The 24,410-nt window shown below is 42.1% G+C and overlaps 1 protein-coding gene across 4 annotated transcripts in view; it reads left to right on the forward strand.

The window, feature by feature from the left end:
• EDC3 (enhancer of mRNA decapping 3) overlaps positions 1-24,410 on the forward strand; it is a 94,911-nt gene that overhangs the window by 55,172 nt on the left and 15,329 nt on the right. For all 4 annotated transcript variants that reach the window (XM_070430331.1, XM_070430348.1, XM_070430340.1 and 1 more), the window contains one exon: positions 2,326-2,661. In XM_070430331.1, coding sequence (XP_070286432.1) covers positions 2,326-2,661 — 336 coding nt within the window. The remainder of the gene's footprint in view (positions 1-2,325; positions 2,662-24,410) is intronic.

Consider the following 24,410-nt stretch of genomic DNA (forward strand, 5'->3'; position numbering starts at 1 on the left):
TTTTTCATACCAGTATTTGGCAGTTAGGAAGATTAGAACACCAGTTACATTTGCATAGTACATAGCTTTCAGAATAATTATTGTAAGTAATCTTGCTGGTGTTGGTTAATTCATTAAATACCTACTGACTCTGTGCTGTGTGCTAGAAATCCTGCTGGGGATACACAGTGAGCATTTTACATACAAGGGAACTGAGAAGTTGGATGACAGGTATAAGATTATATATCAAGTTACTGACAGAACTGTGACTAGATCCTAGGTCTCCTGACTCATGGCCCATTGGGTGGAAGGGAGTTGCTCTGAGAAGAGTTAGAGCAGGATAGTTGGGATGGTACTTGTAAGAGGGTTTGCTTATGATCATCCTAACCTCTACTTGTGTATTTTCAGTAATTGAGGAGCCTAGTGTCTTCAAGGAAGTACCTTACATTTATTTAGACCATGTTGGAGGTTCAGTTTGGCATACCGGGCACCTGGTCCAACCTTTCAGGTGGTCAGATGAGGATCAGAGTACAAACTCAGTTCAGGATTCTCTTGGAATGAATGGTTTGGAGAATTCTGTGGGGTCTTATGCCTTCGCTGCTAGGAGAGTAATTGACTGATGTGTGCCAGCCAAATAGAGTCTTAGAGACAAAGGGTGGCTGGCTGCCCTGTTGCTGATGTGTATCTTGGTGTGGCCTCTGCAGGATCAGGTTGATATGGTCCTCGTCATTATTTGATTTTTCAGAAATTGTTTACCCAGAAGTGATAATTTTTGAGAAAAGAGTTCACATTAACCCAAAGATCTAAGGACAGGTTTATAAGTCAAAATACCGACTTAGCCCGGCCGGTGTGGCTCATTGGTTGAGAATTAACCTATGAACCAGGAGGTCACAGGTTCGATTCCCCGTCAGAGTACGTGCCCAGGTTGCAGGCCCAATCCCCAGGGAGAGGCATGCAGGAGGTAGCTGATTGATGATTCTCTCTTATCATTGATGTTTCTATCTCTCCCTCTCCCTTCCTCTTTGAAATCAATAAAAATATATTTAAAAATAACTGTGTATAGTGGGAGATGTATATCTGGCCAGAATCTGGAATCTGTCTAAACCAGGAATTCCAACCCACTGGGCTCTAGCCTGGTGCCAAATTAAAAATCAGAAGGTTGCTTGCTTGCTAAGAAAGAATTAAGAGCCGGTTGAATAGTATCTTCCCATGAGTGTCTGACACATTGGAGTATTCTTTCTTAATTGCTTAACATTCAGAATCAAACCACCCAGACTTGTAGGAGGAGACTACTGTATTTTTGCCCTTTCACTTTTTGATATTCAGTTGTCAAAAAAGCCTCTCTCAGCCCTGGCCTGTGTGGTTCAGTTGATTGGAGCATTATCCCGTACACAGAAAGGTGGCAGTTTTGATTTCTGATCAGGGCACATACCTATGTTGTGGGTTTAATCCCTAGTCAGGGTACAGGATATGTTAAGGAGGCAACTGACCAAGTTTCTCTCACATCGATGTTTTTTACTCTCTCTCTCTCAAATGAATTTTAAAAAAATTAAGCCCTGGCCATTGTTGCTCAGTAGTTGGAATGTCATCCTGCGTATTGAAGGGTGGTGGGTTTGATTCCCTGTCAAGGGCACATACCTGGATTGCAAGTTCAATCCCCTGCCTGGTTGGGGCGCCTGCAGAAGGCAACCAATCAATGTGTCTTTCTCACATCAATGTGTGTGTGTGTGTGTGTGTGTGTGTGTGTGTGTGTGTCCCCGCCCCCCCATCCCTCCCTCCATTCCACTCTCTAAAAATCAATGGGGCGGGGGAATATCCTTAGGTGAGGATTGCAACAACAACAAATTTTTTTTAAAAAGCCTATCATTTCCAGTTTCCTTCGGAAGAGAGAACTGGTTTAAACTTCCAGGAGTACCACTTATTTTCTTTTGTTATTATTATTATTTAATCCTCTCCCAAAGATACGTTTTTCATTGATTCTAGAGGGAGAGAGAGAGAGAGAAACATTGATTGGCGGCTGCCTTTCGTTCACACCCCGACCAGGGATTGAACCCCTAACCTGGGCATGTGTCCTGACCAGGAATTCGGTATTATGCTGTAGTCAACTGAGCCACACCAGCCAGGGCAGTACTGCTTATTTTATATTCACTATTACTTGGGTAATATATAAAATCTAATTTTTCATGAAATTTGTGGTAGTTTGTGCTACTTAATATGATTGAAGAATAGCTTACCATCTTCACTTTGATTCCTGTAACGCTCTCCACAAAGGACTGATGCATTTTCTACTTCCACTGAGCACTTTTCTGTGGGCACACTGAATTTAGTTCCTATTTCTTTCTCCAGGGTCATCTAGTAGCAGGCACCCAAATCAGGCAACTCCAAAGAAAAGTGGTTTAAAGAATGGCCAAATGAAGAATAAAGATGACGAGTGCTTTGGGGATGATATTGAAGAGATCCCAGACACAGATTTTGATTTTGAAGGGAACCTAGCCCTATTTGACAAGGCAGCTGTGTTTGAGGAGATTGATACATATGAGAGGAGAAGTGGTACCCGTTCCAGGGGTATCCCAAATGAAAGGCCTACTCGGTACCGCCACGATGAGAACATCCTGGAGTCAGAACCCATAGTCTACCGACGGATCACAGTGCCCCACAATGTGAGCAAGGAGTTCTGCACAGGTGAGTTTTGCACCAGATCCCACATCCTCCTGGCTGCTCTCCCCTTCCTGTTATGCTTGGAGCAGAATGACCCAGATTCTGACTCATAGTCTTATAGTAGGAATTAATTAAAGTGGCTTGGTGGTTGGCAATTATTATTGTCTCTTGGGGATTATGGCCAATACAACATAATTACCTATTATTGTGAGGGAGTTGATTTCTCTACATGTCCATTTATATCCTGTATCTGGCAGAATCTTTTCTGCAGTTTATTTAGTACTAGAGGCTGGTGCACGAAATTCATGCACGGGTAGGGTCCCTAGGCCTGGCTGGCAGTCAGGGCCGATCTGTGGGGTGACTGGTGGGGTGATTGGGGCCCCCTTGCACCCACATGGGCTGGCCTGGTGCCGCTGGTCTCCTCCCTCTGCAGGGTGACGGGTGGGGTGATGGGGGGGGGGGGAGGCGCTGGCACCCGCCTTGGCTGGTGGCCTGATGCCGCCTGCTCGCTGGCCCCAACCCCCACTACCACTGCTGGTTAGGGCCTGTGGGCTGGGGGCAGCTCCTGTGTTGAGCATCTGCCCCCTGTTGGTCAGTGCACATCATAGCGACTGGTCGTTCCACCATTCAGTCGATTTGCATATTAGGGTTTTATTATATAGGATGTTATGATTAATAACTAAAGGCATAGGGGCCAACTATCTAGATTCACATAATCCAATCTATTTTCACTTTGGCTTCCCTGTTACTGTCTGAACATTTTAACAGAAGTTCAACTCTTCATTAATTATTTGCTGTGGTAAAAAACAGTTGGAGATGAATGTTTGAAACCACTGGTTAAAATTAGGGTTTCAGTAAATTACATTTGTTTACTACACTGTCTTCATCTCCTACTAGCCCTGGTCATTGAGGGTTGACTAGTCATAATTGTCATATAATAAAACAGTACCTTGGTAATTGTGTATATCACTGTATATGATAGTCTAGTCTATTACCCCAGTGCTTTTTAAGTTTCTTTTTTTTTTTTTTTTTTTTTAGCAGTAGAGTCTTCAGACATATAAAAGCAGGTAAAAGCAGCTGTGGGAGAGGTGTTCTACCTCATCTCTGTCCCTTCCTCCCAAACCACATTCTTAACTGGGCTTCTTGGAATATAGTTTGAAAACCATTGTTATAGAATTATCTTAAGCTAAAGGGGGGATCATAATCATTTTAATAGGTAGAGAAGGAACTGAGTAATTGGTTTGAAGTTTTGAATGTAAATTTTGAATGCTAGTAGTGCTTATAGGGAGAATTATGGAGCCAGCTTAATTATATGGAGAAGAACCAGATCTGGCATGGCTTTTTTTTTTTTTAATATGTTTTTATTGATTTCAGAGAGAGGAAGGGATAGGGAGAGAGAGAAACATCAATGATGAAAAACATCAATCGGCTGCCTCCTGCACAGCCCCTACTGGGGATCAAGCCCGCACCCCAGGCATGTGCCCTGACTAGGAATTGAACTGTTCATGGTGGACGCTCAACCACTGAGCAACACCAGCCAGACTGGCATGGCTTTTTGTAGACAGCTATAGAACTCTGTTGTATTTGATTTTGCTGTGTGTAGAAGTTTGTACCTGCTTTTCATGTGAAGAAAAAAAAAGACTGTCAAGCTAAGAACGACTCCTAAATTGTTTCCATCTATCACTAGCAGACTCCAGCAGAGATGCCTCTTTACTAAGGTAGTTTCCTAAGTGTCATTGAGTGTATCTTGCTGAACTTTGATCTTTACTACCTATGTAAAGGCAAACAGCGTAGTTCAGAATCAGGCTTAATTTAACTGGCCATGTTTTAAGTTTTTCAAAGGCAGCTATCATCCAGCAGTTCAGGTAGTAGTACCTCAGATCCTGCCATTCCTCTACCTCTGACTGCTCCCCTTTTACTGCCTCTACTGGTAGCTCTCTGGAGTGAGGTGGTTGGTCATTCAGTATGTGGTTTCCCTGGAATTCCTAAGCTCAGGGAGATGATAGCCTGCCTTGGAGTGAAGTAACTAACAGGGAGAGAATAACAGTGAGAATCAGTAAAGTTGTCAACAGTGCTAAGGCATGGAAATGAAGCCCTTTTGCCTAGCAGAGTCTATGTTGGAAAAGGAGTCAGCAAACAGTTATCTTCCTGAGCAGTTTCTACAGGTGATTTTTATCTCAGCTTCAGATCCAAGGCATAAATAAGTCTCAAAGCAGGTTTTACTGAATGTTATTCAGATATTGCATAGATGGGGACACTTTTCCAATTTGATCGACTACCCGAATGTTAGGATCAGAATAAGGCAAACTATCTGGAATATGTGGGGAAACAACCTAGGTTCATACAATGTTAGTGTTGGGTCACTTGCTTACCTAGTATAATTCTTTCATTTTACAGATGAGGACATTGAAGCCCAGAGCGGTAAAGGCTCTTAAAAACTTTATCCTATTTACTTTCTTCTTCTGAATGCAGTTAACAGGAAGGAGAATATAGTATGAGGTCAGTTTAATGTCAAAATAGACTATAGTCTTTTCTCTTTAGTATGCCCTCAGAAATTGGCCAACATAGATCAGCCATTACACGAAAAGTGGCTTGGATAGCTAGCTACTCAATCTAGCCTTGTGGCATTCATGTTCTAGAACAGTGATGGCAAACCTTTTGAGCTCGGCATGTCAGCATTTTGAAAAACCCTAACTTAACTCTGGTGCCGTGTCACATATAGAAATTTTTTGATATTTGCAACCATAGTAAAACAAAGATTTATATTTTTGATATTTATTTTATATATTTAAATGCCATTTAACAAAGAAAAATCAACCAAAAAAATGAGTTCCCATGTCACCTCTGACACGCGTGTCATAGGTTCGCCATCACTGTTCTAGAACCTCAAATACCTTGTTTTCTACTAATCCCCAGACCCAGAGAGGCAACAGAAGAAAAGTAACTACCCATTTGGTGATGGCTGGGGTTTTAGGTTCTGAGAGCTCGCTGCTGGTATTCCATATACTACTGCATGCCAAGTGGTGTTAACAGTTTCTAAGCCATTACTAATTGCTTATACTTCTTCTCTTGGCAATAGTCTTCACCAACTGTGGGTGCTAAGAGGGAACAATGCTATAAAAGTTCTGTTGATTGGGGAAACACATTCAGGAAGCAACTAAATTTAACTCTTGGTTTAAAACAAGTCTTTTCTCTCTGGAAAGCCCTTTTGAGTCTTTTGACAGTACAGGCAGTCCTCGGGTTATGTCAGACTCGATGCACGTTGTTTCGTGGTTATATCGCCATCTCCCATTTATTTATAAAAAAAAAGTTTCGTCATTTCAATGTATGTACATATGTGATTTATGTTTTTTATTATCTACCACAAGTAAAGGTCAGGAATTGTTATCTCTTTTTTTTTTTTAATTTTTTTTACTGTTTCACTTCATTACTGCTGTGTTTGTGCTCCATGTGAGTGACGTAGGTGCTTATGTAGGCAGGTTCCGACTTACAGCGAAAATTGCATTACGGTGCGCCGTAGGAATGGATCTCTGACGTAACTCGAGGACCTACTGTGCTGCCGTCTCCAGCAGTCACAGATTATCAGATATTCCTCCTGCTTGGACCTACTCTGCTAAATAATGATATCAGAGGCACATCCGTGTGTGTTAGGTTTGGCTATAAAATGCTAGATGCACATGAGCACTCGAGAGGTCCCCAAAGAACACTGGTCAGGAGAGTGGTAAGGCCTCAGAGAATCTTTGCTCAACACTCATAATATTCTAAACAAAATATTTAAGACACTTTGGATCAGTCAAAATGCTTTGCTTATTGAAAGTTATTCAAAGACAGTCCTTTTGTTCAAGTTATTAAAATGTACTGGGAAATGGCAACCTATTTATATAAAAACCCTGGGTATAATGCCCATCACGTCCAAGGCTCGACTAACCGGAAGGAAGTCAGTCCTGCAGGAGGCGCCTTGGCAACGGCTGTGCCCTCTCTGAGCTGTTTCCCACAAGGGCGAGGTTTGAGGCAGGAACCTGCCCTCAGAGCGTGGACGCACTGAATCCTGGGTCGCCTTGCCAAGGGCTGTGCTCTCCTGGAGCTGTTTCCCGCGAGGGTGGGGTTTGAGGCAGGAACCGGCCCTCGGAACATGGACACACCGAGTCCTGGGTCTCCTTGCCAAGGACTGTGCCCTCCCTGAGCTGTTTCCTGTGAGGCCTGAGGGAAGAACCCACCCTCGGAGCACCAGGAGTGCCCAGCAGCAGTCAGTGCTGGGTTGCTGAGACTGAGGCCACAGCATGGTAGAATTCTGGGTCTGGCCCAGCAGGGGGCGTGGCCAGCCTTCAAACCAGACCCTGACAGTAGGGAGGAGGGAGCCCCATTCCTCACAGAATTTGCTGTTGGATAGCTTGCTGTCAGTGGCCTGCCAGCCAGGAACCCCATTCTCCTGCACCCCTGACCCTGACAGGAGGGAGGAGGGAGCCCCATTTCTCACGAATCCACAGGTGGCCAGCTTGCTGTCAGGGGCCTGCCAGCTAGGAATCCTATTCACCTGCATATCTGTATAAAGTTTTAATACATTATATTAGAGGTCGTGGTGGTACTGTTTTACCCACAGCATCTACAGGAATTGTTGCAAATTTACTTCCCGGTGGAAGGACCTTTCATTCCCAATATAAATTACCGATTCCATTAAATGAAACTTCAATTTCTAGACTCAATATAAACAGTGAAGTTGCTAAAGCTATTAAAAAGGCCCAACTTCTCATTATTGATGAATGCACCATGGCATCCAGTCATGCTATAAACGCCATTGACAGATTACTAAGAGAATTATGAATTTGAATGTTGCATTTGGTGGGAAAGTTCTCCTTCTTGGAGGGGATTTTTGACAATGTGTCAGTATTGTACCACTTGCTATGCGATCGGCCATAGTACAAATGAGTTTAAAGTACTGTAGTGTCTGGGGATGTTTCAGAAAGTTGTCTCTTACAACAAATATGAGATCAGAGGATTCTGCTTATAGTGGATGGTTAGTAAAACTTGGAGATGACAAACTTGATAGCAGTTTCCATTTAGGAATGGATATTATTGAAATCCCCTGTGAAATGATTTGTAACAGATCTATTATTGAAGCTACCTTTGGAAATACATTATCTGTAGATAATATTAAAAGTATATCTAAACGTGCGATTCTTTGTCCAAAAAATGAGCACTTTCAAAAATTAAATGAAGAAAGTTTGGATATACTCGATGGAGATTTTCACACATATCTGAGTGATGTTTCCATTGATTCAACAGATGATGCTGAAAAGGAAAATTTTCCCATCGAGTTTCTTAATAGTATTACTCTTTTGGGAATGCCGTGTCATAAATTAAAATTGAAAGTGGGTGCAATCATCATGCTATTGAGAAATCTTAATAGTAAATGAGGTCTTTGTAATGGTACCCAATTTATTATCAAAAGATTACAACCTAACATTATCGAAGCTGAAGTATTAACAGGATCTGCAGAGGGAAAGGTTGTTCTGATTCCAAGAATTGATTTGTCCCCATCTGACACTGGGCTCCCATTTAAAGTAATTTGACAACAGTTTCCCGTGATGCCAGCATTTGCGATGACTATTAATAAATCACAAGGACAAACTCTAGACAGAGTAGGCATATTCCTACCTGAACCCGTTTTCCGACATGGTCAGTTATATGTTGCTTTCTCTCGAGTTCGAAGAGCATGTGACGTTAAAGTTAAAGTTGTAAATACTTCATCACAAGGGAAATTAGTCAAGCACTCTGAAAGTGTTTTTACTCTTAATGTGGTGTACAGGGAGATATTAGAATAAGTTTTATCACTTTAACAGTCATGGTTTGCATCACTGTTGTTTTTATATCATGCTTTTATTGTTTTTATATCATGTTTTTATTGTTTTCATATCATGTTTTTGTTGTTTTTATATCATGCCTCTGTTGTTATATTCTTTTGTTTACTGTTTATTAAAATTTATAAATTATTTTCATATACATTTTACTAATTTCCTTTCATCTCTCACACTTCTATTATAGAGAAAGGGCAAATAGCAATATTAAAATATTTCCTCTAATTAATTCCCTTTTAATGTGCACGAATTTTGTGCACTGGGCCACTAGTATACTATATATGCCTGGCGTCCAATGAGAGTGTACTGCGTGTTGAGAAGCAGGAGAGGTCTGGAAGACTAGGCTGATCAGAGCAGGCTTCACAAAAGGAACAGGACAAAAGCCCTGAAGCATGGGCAGGATTTCATCAGACAAACATGAAGAGGATATTCATGAGTAGGCTGGGCAGGTGCTGGTGAGGAACGGTCCTCTATTGGCTGGTTTGGCCAGGGCAGAAAGTTTGTGTTGGGGAGGAGCAGGAATTAAAAATAACTTTGGACAAAAGCACAGAGAGCCCTGTGTGCCAATGCGGTCCTTGTCCTATGGCCATGGGGAACAACTGAAAGACTCTGAAAATGACATAATCCAAATTTCTTTTTGGAAGACTTTGAGTCTATTTAGACTGGTCTCATGATAGAATTCAAGGTAGAATGAGAAAAGAGACCAGAATAGGCTCAGATCATTTCGGCTCATGACATAACTAATGTACCAGGGACTTCTGAATGGAAAAGAAGACAGATGTGAGAGAAGTGACAAAGGGGAATTTGATTATTGAAAACAAGTGGGAAAGGATCAGGTGACCAAGAAGATTGAAAGGCATTAAACCTGTGAGGCAGGAAAAACATCAGTGAGAGTCTAGTTGCAGTGAGATTGCATGGATTTATAGCAGCGGTTCTCAACCTGTGGGTCGCGACCCCTTTGGTGGTCGAACGACCCTTTCACAGGGGTCGCCTAAGACCATCCTGCATATCAGACATTTACATTACGATTCATAACAGTAGCAACATTACAGTTATGAAGTAGCAACGAAAATAATTTTATGGTTGGGTCACAACATGAGGAACTGTATTTAAAGGGCCAGAAGGTTGAGAACCACTGATTTATAGTGGGCTGAGTCCACTGACCTCCTGTAGTGCTTTGTGGCCGAGCCCAGAGAAAGCAGATACTAGAGTTACTACACTGAGGAATAGCGGTGAAGGAGTTATTAACTATTAAAGGTTTCAACAAGGAGGCTTCTGTAGAGTCAGAGAATTGAGTTCCATAGCTGAAAGGGGGCTGCTGAGCCTGTTCCCTTATCTGTAAATTGGGATAATACTTGTAAAGTGAGATAATGTAGAAAAGCAGCTAGTACATTGCCCTGTTTATAATTGTTACTAGAGGCCCAGTGCACGAAATCCCCCAAATTCCCTCCCCTGCCGGCCTGGTCCCCCCCCCCACTTCCCTCCCCTGCTGGCCTGGTCGCCCCCAACTGCCCTACCCTGCTGGCCTGGTCACCCCCAACTGCCCTACTCTGCCGGCCATCTTGTGACCACATGGGGGCGGCCACCTTGTGCAAGGGCATGATGGTAATTTGCATCTTTATTATATAGGATTTGTCAATATATGACTTCAAATGTGAATTTCAAAGGCTGTCTCAGTAGTGTAATTTCAAAGTGTCAACTTTTACAAAATTTCTATAATGTATCAGACACCATTCTAGATACTCTGGTCAGTCATTGTCCAGCACCTCAGGGCCTTAGAGTATAGTATAATCAGATGTATTTGGGGTGACAGGAAGGGGAGGTGAAAGCCTGCTTCAGAAGCAGCATCACTATAAGCAACATCATAATATTGACTGTTTATTGCGTATTTATCCTGTTCACATGCTTATGTCAGTTAATTTTCATGGCATCGCTGTGAGGTTACACTGTTACCTCCGTTTTTTTTGTTATCCCCATTTTTCTGGAGTTAAGTGTTCCAGTATATCTTTCATTGGGAATGACTTTAAAGTTTTTTGAATTCTTCATTCCCAGGTTCTAGTAAATTCCTCTCAGATTTTTCTATTCAAAAACCTTTTCTTTTGGGTAGAATTTTTATTTCTACCATTTGTTTGCCACCTTGTAGCCTTCTTCTGTCCTCAAGTACTTGGACGCCCAGATGGGAGGCTGGGGATTGTTATTGGTGCAGGCACTGAATCTCCGCAATTAACCCACCTGCTTGGCCTAAGGGTGTACTCTGCCTCTATACCACGTGTCTGCTAAGATTTGGAGAGCAGCAAGTGTATGAAATGACCTGAAGTACACTAGTTACTGTCTTCCAAGAGGATCAAGTCAAAGTTTGAGTGAGGCACTCTAGTCTGGACTCCCTTTGAGTGTAGCACTACTTACCCCACTTACGCACACCCATTTCTCTTGGTGAAAACAGTTTTCCTTCCTACTCTGAAGGGGAGCAGCTGATGAAGTCACAGTTGCTTTGTAGCTTGCCTTTCTACTTTTCCCACCATAACTAGTTAGGTCTTTGAGCTTCAGGGGAGATGATCTCATTGTCTTCTTAAACATTGACCCAGCCTATATGATTCCTGCCTTGATCTCCTCATGACCCCAATTCCCCATCCTTTGTTTACAGGTTAGACCACATGCTACAGGGATACCATTCCCAGGGAGGCACCTCTCCTACATTACTTATTTTAAGAGAGCCACAGAGACATCTACACTAATAAAAGAGAAAGATGCTACGCCCACCAGCCAATCAGGAGAGTATGCAAATTAACCCAACAAAGATGGTGGTTAAATTTGCATACTGCAGGTGGGGCGGGCAGTGCCAGATGCTGCCAGGCGGTCTGGACCCCAGATTGGGGACCAGGGAGGTGGGCCGGGCAGTGCCAGACGCCGCCCGTGGGGTCCAGGCCCCAGATCGGGACAGGGGAGGCAGAGCAGGCAGCGCCAGATGCCACCACGGGTCCGGGCCTCCAATCGGGGACTCGGGGAGGCGGGACAGGCAGTGCCAGACACTACCCGTGGGGTCCAAGCCCCAGATTGGAGATGGGGGAGGCGGGGCGGGCAGCGCCAGGCGCCACCTGCAGAGTCCAATCCCCAGATTGGGGACCGGGGAGGCGGGGCGGGCAGCACCAGACGCCACCCGGGGAGGTGCAGCAGGCAGCGCCAGACGCTATCGCGGGTCCAGGCCTCCAATCTGGGACCCGGGGAGCCGGGGGTGGCAGCGCCAGATGCCACTGCGGGGTCCGGGCCTCCAATCTGGGACCCAGGGAGGCGGAGCGGGCAGCACCAGACACCGCCCGCGGGGTCCGGGCCCTGATCAGAGACCCAGGGAGGTGGGGCGGGCAGCACCAGATGCCACTGGGGGAGGTGGGGTGGGCAGTGCTAGACGCCGCTGCAAGGAATGGGCCCCAGATCAGGGACCTGGGGAGGCGGAGCAGGCAGTGCCAGATGCCGCCCACTCGGTCCGGGTCCCAGATGGGGGACCCAGAGAGGTGGGGCGGGCAGCAACAGATGCTGCTGCAGGGTCCAGCAGAGTGAGAAAGCTGGTGGCTTGGAGGGCGTGGCTTCTCTGTCACCCCAGCTTCCTCATCACAGCTGTGGAAACTGACAGCAGGGAGGAGGAAGTCCCACCCCCACAGAATCAGCCAGAATCGGCCGTTGGTCACACAGCTCTGGGAGGCCTGACAGCCAGGACTCTCATTCACCTGCATCTCAGACCGTGACAGTAGAGAGGTGGGACTATGTCCAAAGAACAACTGTTGATACAACGTAGCTCTGCAGCCGAAAGATGCCGGCATTACCAACAGAAAATGTCTGCAGAGTAACGTGCGTCTGATCTTGAAAGAAGGCGGTGCCTGCGACAGAATGTACCTGAAGAGCAGCTACTGGAAAAACGTTGGTCTGATGCCAAAAAACACCAGCGTCATCGACAGAAAATGTCTAAAGACCAATGTGCCTTTGAAGTTGAAAGAAGGCGGTGGTGACGACAGAATATGTCTAGAGAACAGTCATCAACAAGTACTACCAATACCAATACCGGTAGGAACTGCCTTCTCAGCGAAAATGGAATACATGAGGATGCAATCCTCGAACATAGTTGTGGTGGAATGACTGTTTGATGTGAATTTTGCCTGTCCCTAAATTTCTCTGATGAAAAACCATCCGATGGGATATTTACTCAATGTTGTAGCAAAGGGAAAGTCTGTCCAAATGATATACATTTTCCAGATTACCGGCATATTTAAAAAGATTAATGACAAACGAAGATTCTGACAGTAAAAATTTCATGGAAAATATTCGATCCATAAATAGTTATTTTGCTTTTGCTTCCATGGGTGCTAATATTGCATCACCATCAGGGTATGGGCCATACTGTTTTAGAATACACGGACAAGTTTATCACCGTACTGGAACTTTACATCCTTCGGATGGTGTTTCTCAGAAGTTTGCTCAACTTTATATTTTGGATACAGCCGAAGCTACAAGTAAAAGATTAGCAATGCCAGAAAACCAGAGCTGCTCAGAAAGATTCATGTCAACATCAACAACCTCATGCATGAAATAAATGAATTAACAAAATTGTACAAGATGCTCATGAGGTAGAAAAGAAAGCCCAATCTGAAGCAGCAGCAAAAGTTATTGCTCCCACAGAGGTTAACAATGGCGATTAAATGCGAGCATAACAGTGACCCAGGTAGATATAATTCTCCCCATGTAACCGAGGTTGCTGTCATATTCAGAAACGAAGATGGAGAACCTCCTTTTGAAAGGGACTTGCTCATTCATTGTAAACCAGATCCCAATAATCCAAATGCCACTAAAATGAAACAAATCGATATCCTGTTTCCTACATTAGATGCAATGACATATCCTATTCTTTTTCCACGTGGTGAAAAAGACTGGGAACAGATATTGCATTAAGACTCGACAACAGGCCCTGGCCAATTTGGCTTAGTGGATAGAACATCGGCCTGCGGACTGAAGGGTCCCAGGTTCGATTCCGGTCAAGGGCATATACCTTGGTTGTGGGCACATCCCCAGTGCAGGGTGTGGAGTCGATGCTTCTCTCTCATCAATGTTTCTAACTCTATCTATCTCCCTTCCTCTCTATGAAAAATCAATAAAATATATATTTTTTAAAAAAGACTCGACAACAGTGTAATCAACAATAATACTAGACAAAATGTAAGGACACAAGTCACACAAATGCAGTATTATGGATTTCATCTCTCTGTGAGGGACACGTTCAACCCTATTTTAAATGCAGGAAAATTAACTCAACAGTTTATTGTGGATTCATATTTAAAAATGGAGGCCAAACCTAACCCTAACCCTAGCCCTAGCCCTAACCCTAGCCCTAGCCCTAGCCCTAACCCTTATCAGAAACCTAACCCTAACCCTCACCCTAACTCTAACCCTAGCCCTCACCCTAACCCTATCCCTAACTCTAACCCTAACCCTAGCCCTAACCCTAACCCTAAAAAAGAAAAATAATGGAGGCCAATCGGATAAATTCCATCAAAGCAAACCAATCTAAGTTGAGAGTTGAAAAATATAGTGATTTGATGGATTATCTCAAATCTAGATCTGAAAAGGACAATGTGCCGATTGGTAAAATGATAATACTTCCATCATCTTTTGAGGGTAGTCCCAGAAATATGCAGCAGCGATATCAGGATGCTATGGCAATTGTAACGAGGTATGGCAAGCCCGATTTATTCGTAACCATGACATGCAACCCCAAATGGGCAGATATTGCAAACAATTTACAACGCTGGCAAAAAGTTGAAAACAGACCTGACTTGGTAGCCAGAGTTTTTAATATTAAGCTGAATGCTCTTTTACATGACATCTGTAAATTCCATTTATTTGGCAAAGTAATAGCTAAAATTCATGTCATTGAATTTCAGAAATGCGGACTGCCTCACGCTCACATATTATTGATATTAGATAGTGAGTCCAAATTACGTTCAGAAGATGACATTGACCGTATAGTTAAGGCAGAAATTCCAGATGAGGACCAGTGTCCTTGACTTTTTTAAATTGTAAAATCAAATATGGTACATGGACCATGTGGAATACAAAATCCAAATAGTCCATGTATGGAAAATGTTCAAAGGGATATCCAAAAGAATTTCAAAATGCTACCATTGGAAATATTGATGGATATCCCAAATACAAATGAAGATCTGGTAGCACCATTTCTATTGGAAATAAAATTGTCAATAATAGTTGGATTATTCCTTATAACCCATATTTGTGCCTCAAATATAACTGTCATATAAATGTTGAAGTCTGTGTATCAATTAGAAGTGTCAAATATCTATTTAAATACATCTGTAAAGCACACGATTGTGAAAATATTCAAGTTTTTGAAAAAAATATGATCAATCATGACAAAGAACAGGACTTCATTGACTCCAGGTATGTGAGTGCTCCTGAGGCTGTTTGGAGACTTTTTGGAATGCGAATGCATGACCAATCTCATGCAATCACAAGATTAGCTATTCATTTGCCAAATGATCGGAATTTGTATTTTCATACTGATGATTTTGCTGAAGTTTTAGATAGGGCTAAAAGGCATAACTCAACTTTGATGGCTTGGTTCTTATTGAATAGAGAAGACTCTGATGCACGTAATTATTATTATTGGGAGATTCCACAGCAGTATATGTTTAATAATTGTGGACAAAACACGAAAGGTTGGGAATAAAGTATTAGGTAGACTATTCACTGTGAGCTTTAGAGAACCAGAACGATATTAACTTAGACTTTTGCTTCTGCATGTAAAAGGTGCGATAAGTTTTGAGGATCTGCGAACTGTAGGAGGAGTAACTTATGGTACATTTCATGAAGCTGCTAAACACCGAGGATTATTACTTGACGACACTATCTGGAAAGATACGCTTGACGATGCAATCATCCTTAATATGCCCAAACAACTACGGCAACTTTTTGCATACATATGTGTGTTTGGATGTTCTTCTGTTGCAGACAAATTATGGGATGAGAATAAATCTTGAAGGTTTCTATTGGAAATTACACCGAAGAGAAGGTACCTGTGTAAACTGAAACACATGCCCTTAACGAAATTCAGGAGGTATTCACATTACATGAAATGAAATGTCCACATTTCAAACTTCTGGACTATCCTTTATTAATGAATGCAAATACATGTGATGAATTGTATGAGCAACAACAGGCAGAGGTTTTGATAAATTTTCTGAATGATGAACAGTTGACAGCCTTTCAGACTATAACTTCGGCCATCGAAGATCAAACTGTACACCCCAAATGCTTTTTCTTGGATGGTCCAGGTGATAGTGGAAAAACATATCTGTATAAAGTTTAAACACATTATATTAGAGGTCGTGGTGGTACTGTTTTACCCACAGCATCTACAGGAATTGCTGCAAATTCACTTCTTGGTGGAAGAACCTTTCATTCCCAATATAAATTACCAATTCCATTAAATGAAACTTCAATTTCTAGACTCGATATAAAGAGCGAAGTTGCTAAAACCATTAAAAAGGCCCAACTTCTTATTGATGAATGCACCATGGCATCCAGTCATGCTATAAACGCCATAGACAGATTACTAAGAGAAATTATGAATTTGAATGTTGCATTTGGTAGGAAAGTTCTCCTCGGAGGGGATTTTCGACAATGTCTCTCAGTATTGTACCGTATGCTATGCGATCAGCCATAGTACAAACAAGTTTAAAGTACTGTAGTGTCTGGGGATGTTTTAGAAAGTTGTCTCTTTCAACAAATATGAGATCAGAGGAATCTGCTTATACTGAATGGTTAGTAAAACTTGGAGATGGCAAACTTGATAGCAGTTTTTATTTAGGAATGGATATTATTGAAATCCCCTGTGAAATGATTTGTAACGGATCTATTATTGAAGCCACCTTTGGAAATAGTATATCTATAGATAATATTAAAAGTATATCTAAACGTGCAATTCTTTGGCCAAAAAATGAGCACGTTCAAAAATTAAATGGAGAAATTTTGGATATACTTGATGGAGAGTTTCACACATATTTGAGTGATGATTCCGTTGACTGAACAGATGATGCCGAAAAGAATTTTCCCGTCAAATTTCTTAATAGTATTACTCTTTTGGGAATGCTGTGTCATAAATTAAAATTGAAAGTGGGTGCGATCATCAGGCTATTGAGAAATCTTAATAGTAAATGGGGTCTTTGTAATGGTACCCAATTTGTTCAAAAGATTACAACCTAACATTATCGAAGCTGAAGTATTAACTGGATCTGCAGAGGGAGAGGTTGTTCTGATTCCAAGAATTGATTTGTCCCCATCTGACACTGGGCTCCCATTTAAAGTAATTTGACAACAGTTTCCCGTGATGTCAGCATTTGTGATGACTATTAATAAGTCACAAGGACAAACTCTAGACAGAGTAGGAATATTCCTACCTGAACCCGTTTCGCACATGGTCAGTTATATGTTGCTTTCTCTCGAGTTCGAAGAGCGTGTGACATTAAAGTTAAAGTTGTAAATACTTTATCCCAAAGGAAATTAGTCAAACACTCTGAAAGTGTTTTCACTCTTTTTTAAAAAAAATATATTTTATTGATTTTGTACAGAGAGGAAGGGAAAGGGATAGAGATTTAGAAACATTGATGAGAGAGAAACATCGATCAGCTGCCTCCTGCACACCTCCTACTGGGGATGTGCCCGCAACCAAGGTACATGCCCTTGACCGGAATCGAACCTGGGACCTTTTAGTCTGCAGGCCGACGCTCTATCCACTGAGCCAAACCGGTTAGGGCTGTTTTCACTCTTAATGTGGTATACAGGGAGATATTAAAATAAGTTTAATCACTTTAACAGTCATTATTTGCATCAATGTTTTTATATCATGAGTTCGTTGTTATATCATTTTATTGTTTATTAATAAAATTATGTATTCTCATATACATTGTAGTCATTTCCTTTTATCTCTCACACTTCTATTATAGAGAAAGGGCAAATAGCAATATTAAAATATTTCCTCTAATTCCCTTTCAATGTGCACCGGGCCTCTAGTATATATATAAAGAAGTAATATGCAAATGAGGTTGGGACTCTGTAAAGGTCACGATCAGAGCCTGAGCCTGAGGGAACAACATGCAGGTGTGGCTGGGAGCCTGAGAGATCAACACAGAGGGGTGCCTGCTCCAAACCTCCAACGCGGCTGGGGGCAGGTCCCCAGAGGACACACACACACACACTCACACGGGGCGCTTGCTCTGAGCCTCCGACGCAGCTGGGGGCAGGTCCCCAGCGGACACACACAAACACAGGGCACCTGCTCCAAGCCGCTGTGGCATGGCTGGGGGCAGGCCCCAAACAGACACACAAACACACATACAGGGTGCCTGCTCCGAGCCTCCACGGCCAGACTGAGGCTTAGGCCCGGGCTCCTGGACTGTGAGAGGGGGCAGGCTGGGCTGAGGGGCCCCCCACCCCCAGTGCATGAATTTCGTGCACCGGGCCTCTAGTATGCATATAAAGTTCTTTGGTTAATCTCTGCCTGTCCCCTTCCCCCCTTTTCTCTGAGGTCCATCCATCTGCTTCCAGGACTCTGGATCTGTTTTTTAAATAAATCTTTATTGTTGAAAGTATTACCTATGTCCCCTTTTTTCTCCCCATTGACCCCTTCTAGCATGCCCCATCCCCCACCCTAGGCCTTCACCACCATATTGTCTGTGTCCATGGGTTATGCATATATGCATACAAGTTCTTTGGTTGTTCTCTTACCACCCACCCACTCTCCCCTGCCTTCCCTCTGAGATTCAGCATTCTGTTCCATGCTTCTGTGTCTCTAAATCTATTCTGTTCAGCAGTTTATTTTGTTCATTAGATTCCACATATAAGTGAGAGCATGTGATACTTGTCTTTCTCTGACTGGCTTATTTCACTTACTCTCCAGTTCCCTCCATGCTGTCTCAAAGGGTAAGGGATCCTTCATTTTTACTGCTGCATAATGTTCCGTGGTAAAAATGTACCACAGCTTATTTATCTATCTACTGATGGGCACTTAGGCTATTTCCAGATCTAAGCTATTATAAATAGTGCTGCTGTGAACATAGGGGTACATACATTCTTTCTGATTGGTGTTTCAAGTTTCTTAGGATATATTCCTAGAAATGGGGTCACTGGGTCAAATGTCAGTTCCATATTTAATTTTTGGAGGAAACTCCATACTGTTTTCCATAATGGCTGCATCAGTCTGCATTCCCACCAGCAGTGTATTAGGGTTCCCTTTTCTCCACATCAGCACTTGTCATTTGTTGATGGTAGCCATTCCTCAACATACCTCATTGTCGTTTTAATTTACATCTCTTTGATGACCAGTGACTTTGAGCATTTTTTCATATGTCTCTTGGCCATCTGTATGTCCACTTCAAAGAAGTGTCTGTTTAGGTCCTTTGCCCATTTTGTAATTGGATTGTTTCTCTTCCTTTTGTTGAGTTGTATGAGTTCCTTATATATTTTGGATAGTAACCCTGTATCAGATGTATCATTGCCAAGTATGTTCTTCCATACAGTGGCCTCCCTTTTCATTTTTTTTCTTTGAGCAGTAAATAGTGTAATTTATTGAATAGTTTGCTAGTTATATTTTCCATCAGCCCAGATATATTTTGAACAGTCTGCTCAGTGAATGTGACCTAGTTTAATAGTCAGTTTATTAATAACAACAACCCGGGCATAAAGGTTGCAAGAAACAGAAACAAAGGGAGAGTGAAGGGGTCAGTCCCTTTTCATTTTATTGATGGTTTCTTTTGCTGTGCAAAAGCTTTTTATTTTGATGTAGTCCCACTTGTTTGTTTTCTTTTTTGTTTCTCTTGCTCTAGGAGATATATCTGCGTTTGCCACAAGAAATATGAGATTTTGTTGCCTATGGTTTCTTCTAGAATTTTTATGGTTTCCTGACTTACATTTAAGTGTTTTATCCATTTTGAGTTTATTCTTGTGTATGGTGTAAGTTGGTGGTTTAGTTTCATTTTTTGCATATATCTGTCCAATTTTCCCAAAACCATTTATTGAAGAGACTGTCTTGACTCCATTGTATGCTCTTGCCTCCTTTTTCAAATATTAATTGAATGTAATGGTTTGGGTCTATTTCTGGGTTCTCTGTTTTGTTCCATTGATCTATATGCCTGTTCTTGTGCCAGTACCAGGCTGTTTTGATTACAGTGGCTTTGTAGTATAACTTGATATCTGGTATTGTGATCCCTCCAACTTTGTTCTTCTTTCTCAAGATTGCTGTAGCTTTTCAGGGTCTTTTTGGTTCCATGTAAATTTTTGGAGTATTAGTTCAAATCTGTAAAATATGCTGTTGGTATTTTTATTTTTTTAAATATATTTTATTGATTTTTTACAGAGAGGAAGGAGGAAGGGAGAGGGATAGAGAGTTAGAAACATCAATGAGAGAGAAACATCGATCAGCTGCCTCCTGCACACCCCCTACTGGGGATGTGCCCACAACCAAAGTACATGCACTTGACTGGAATTGAACCCAGGACCATTCAGTCCGCAGGCCGACGTTCTATCCATTGAGCCAAACCGGTTAGGGCCTGTTGGTATTTTAATAGGGATTGCATTAAATCTATAGGTTGCTTTGGGTTAGTGTGGACATTTTAATTATATCAATTCTACCAATCCATGAGCATGGTATATGCTTCCACTTGTTTATATCTCTTCTGTCTCTTTTTACAACATTCTATAGTTTTCCGAGTACAAGACTTTTACCTCCTTGGTTAAGTTTATTCCTAAGTATCTTAATTTTTTTTGTTTTTGTTACAATGGTAAATGGGATTATTTTTATAGTTTCTCTTTCTCAGAGTTCATTATTGGTATATAAAAATGCCATCGATATCTGGGTGTTAATTTTGTATCTTGCTACATTACTGAATTAATTTATTAAATCTAGTAGATTTTGGTGGCATCTTTAACATTGATGTGTCTTCTGTAAATAATGAGAGTTTTACTTCCTCCTTTCCAATTTGGATGTCTTTTATTTCTTCTTCTTATCTAATCGCTGTGGCCAGGACTTCCAGAACTATGTTGAATAAGAGTGGTGAAAGCAGTCATCTATATCTTCTTCCTCTTCTTAGGGGAAATGCTTGTAGTTTTTGCCTATTCAGTATGATGTTTGCTGTAGGTTCGTTATATATGGCCTTTATTATGTTGTGGTGTGCTCCCTCTATTCCCACTTTGCTGAGAGTGGGTGTCAAAAATGGATGTTGGATTTTGTCGAATGCTTTTTCTGCATCTATTGATTTGATCATGTGAGTTTTGTCTTTCACTTTGTTTATGTGATGTATCACATTTATTGATTTGGGACTATTGAACCAGCCTTGCATTCCTGGAATAAATCCCACTTGGTCATGTGTATGATCTTTTTAATATACTAAAGGCCCAGCGTGCGAAATCGCATGAGACCCAGACCCGGCGTGCCGCAGGATCCAGTGTCAAGTCCCACCCATGCTGTGGGACCCATCAATGCACCTCCTGGTGACCGCTCTTTGGTCGTTATGTCTTTAAGACCACTGGGTTTTTATTATATAGATTGCTGGATTCGATTTGGTAATATTTTGTTGAGGATTTTAGCATCTATGTTCATCAGGGATATTGGCCTATAATTCTCTTTCTTTATAGTGTCTTTATCTGGTTTTGGAATTAGGATAATATTGACCTCATGAAAAGAGCTTAGAAGTGTTTCTTCCTCTTGGATTTTTTTTTTTAATATATTTTATTGATTTTTTACAGAGAGGAACGGAGAGAGATAGAGAGTTAGAAACATCGATGAGAGAGAAACATCGATCAGCTGCCTCCACATCTCCTTCTGGGGATATGCCCGCAACCAAGGTACATGCCCTTGACCGGAATCGAACCTGGGACCCCTCAGTCCACAGGCCGACGCTCTATCCACTGAGCCAAACCGGCTTTGGCCCTCTTGGATTTTTTTGAATAGTTTGAGGAGTATAGGTGTTAGTTTTCTTTGAATGTTCGGTAAAACGGGCCTGTGAAAACATCTGTACAGGGCTTTTGTTTGCTGGGAGGCTTTTGTTGTTTTTTGTTGTTGTTTAATTATGCATGTGTTTTTTAAAATATATTTTATTGATTTGAGAGGGGGAGGGAGAGACAGATAGAAACACCAATGATGAGAGAGAATCATTGATCAGCTGCCTCCTGCATGCCCCCCACTGGGGATTGAGCCCATAACTCAGGCATGTGCCCTTGATTGGAATCAAGCCCAGGACCCTTCAGTACACAGGCTGACGCTCTATCCACTGAGCCAAACCAGCTGGTGCTGCTGGGAGTTCTTTTGATTATTGCTTCTATTTCCTCAGTTGTTATTGGCCCATTCAGGTTTTTTGATTCTTCCTGATTCACTTTTGGAAGATTGTATTTTTTTAGGAATTTGTCCATTTCATCCACCTCATCCAGCTGGTTGGCATATAGTTATTCATAGTATTTTCTTACAATCCTTTGTATTTCTGTGGTGTCAGTTGTTACTTTACCACTTTTATTTCTGATTTTATTTATTTGGGACCTTCCTTAATCTTGTTTATCTTTTCAAAGAACCAGCTCTTGGTTTCATTGATCTTTTGTTTGTTTGTTTTGTTTTGTTTTTAGGCTCTATGTCATTTATTTCTGCTCTGGTCTTTATTCTTTCTGCCCTTCTACTTAGAGATTTTCTTGTTGTTCTCTTTCTGATTCTTTAAGTTAGGGTTAAATAATTTATTAATAATTTTTCCTGGTTTTTGAGGTAAGCTTGTAGTGCTCTGAACTTCCCTCTCGGGATTGCTTTCACTGTGACCCATAGATTTGGGGTTGTTGTGTCTTCATTTTCATTTGTTTACAGGAAGCTTGAACTCATTGGTAGCCCATCTATTGTTTATTAACATGCTATTTAACCTCCATGTGTTTGAATGTTTTTGAGTGTTTTTACTGTAGTTGATTTCTAATTTCAGGCCATTGTGATTCAAGAAGGTGCTTGATATGATTTCAGTCTTCTTGAATCTGTAGAGACTTAGCTTGTGTCCTAACATGTGGTCTATCTTTGAGAATGACCCATGTGCACTTGAGAAGAATGTATATTCTGCATCTTTGGGGTGAAATGTTCTATAAATATCAGTTAAATCCATCTGATCCAGTGTGTCATTTAGAGTCACTGTTTCCTTGTTGATTTTTTTTTTTCTGAACGATCTATGCAATGAAGTCTTTGACTTTGCTATTTCTTTCATGTCCTGGTTGTCTGGGCCCTGAAATGCCACATCTTTGTTAATACTGATGCATATAATACTACTAGTGTCCCAGTGCACGAATTCGTGCACATTGGAAGGAAATTAAAAGAAATATTTTAATATCGCTATTCACCCTTTCTCTATTAATAGAAGTGTCAACCAAATTCACAGTCAACAATGACAGATCGAAACACACGTTGTGCGATTGGTGCCAGCGAGGGCTTTATATGTATTGTGCATGCACAAGTTAATTTGGCCATTTATATATATATAGAATAAACTTGCTTAATTAGACCTGCTTTCTGATTTAGCTAAACTTTTTCCAGCCCAGTGAAGCACCCCAACTTCTCTTTCAGTTAATTGTCAGCAACACAGCAGTAAATATCAACACGAACCAGATTTTTATTGTAGATCACGCAGGGAGAACAAAGGGTAAAATATTTAACTGCAGCAGTGTTTGACTATATTTTGCGCAGTGAGAAAACCTGAAGTCCTTTTCAAGGTCCACCATTTCTTACTTCTTTTCAGTCAGGTCAAGTTTCTAAGCTTTCTAAATCTCCGTTTTCCAGCTAATGAAAAGAAAATAAGATTCCACCGAGTCTCCTATCTACCTATTCCAGGACTTCTGTGAGGATCAAATGAGATAAAGCACGGGAAAACGCTTCACAGACATTTGGTTAAAGTGTGAAATGTTTCCACCTGGCTATAAAGCTAGTCGGGTTCCTGGGCTGAAGAAACTGCAAGGAGGCTAGTTGCTAAGGAGAGGAAGCTGGACGTTGCTATATGACATCATTACCTGGTGCCCACAGCCACTATTGCTGGGCTGGGCTGGGATGTGGGCCACATTTTGCGCCATGGGGCCTCAGCAGCATTGGCTGCGATTTAGTGGGCTGTCGCTCCGGGGTGGTTGTTTTGTGGGCACCAGGTCTGTAGTGCCCTTTATTGTTAAACTAGGAGCCTGCGGGAATCAGGCTGAAACTGGCTCTTTGACATCCCCCAAGGGGTCCCGGATTGTGAGAGGCCACACAGGCCAGGCCCAGGGTCCCCACTGGCATGATCAGGACCAGGGAGGGACTGCAGGAGGGCTCCAGGGCATGTCTGGCTCGTCTCGCCCAGTCCCGATCTGCCAGACTCCAGCAGCAAGCTAACCTATCGGTCAGATCATCTGCCCCCTGGTGGTCAGTTTGCATCATAGCGACTGGTCGAACGGTTGGAGGGACAATTCACATATTAGGCTTTTATATATATAGATGGCCTGCCGCTAGGGAGAGGAAGTTGAGTATTGCTACATGACGTCATTACCCAGCACTCACAGCCACTATTTCGGGCTGGGCTGGGCTTTGGGCCGCATCTTGCGCCATGGGTCTTGGCAGCATCGGCAGCTATTTGGTGGTCTTTTTCTCCAGGGTGGTGGCGGGGCCTGTGTCCCATTTGGGGGAAGCCGAGTGTTGCTTTGTCGACGCCAGGTTCATGCTGCTGTTTCTCTGTAAATGGCAAGTGCACATCACGGCAGCTCCTGTGTTGAGCGTCTGCCCCCTGGTTGTCAGTGCACATCATAGCAGCCAGTGGGATGGTGGGAGGAACACTTAGCATATTAGCCTTTTATATATATACTAGAGGCCAGTGCACAAAAATT

Source organism: Myotis yumanensis, unplaced genomic scaffold, assembly GCF_028538775.1.
Source record: "Myotis yumanensis isolate MYYU_CA2020_CCGP unplaced genomic scaffold, mMyoYum1.0.hap1 SCAF_1, whole genome shotgun sequence".
In the NCBI taxonomy this organism is placed as follows: domain Eukaryota; kingdom Metazoa; phylum Chordata; class Mammalia; order Chiroptera; family Vespertilionidae; genus Myotis; species Myotis yumanensis.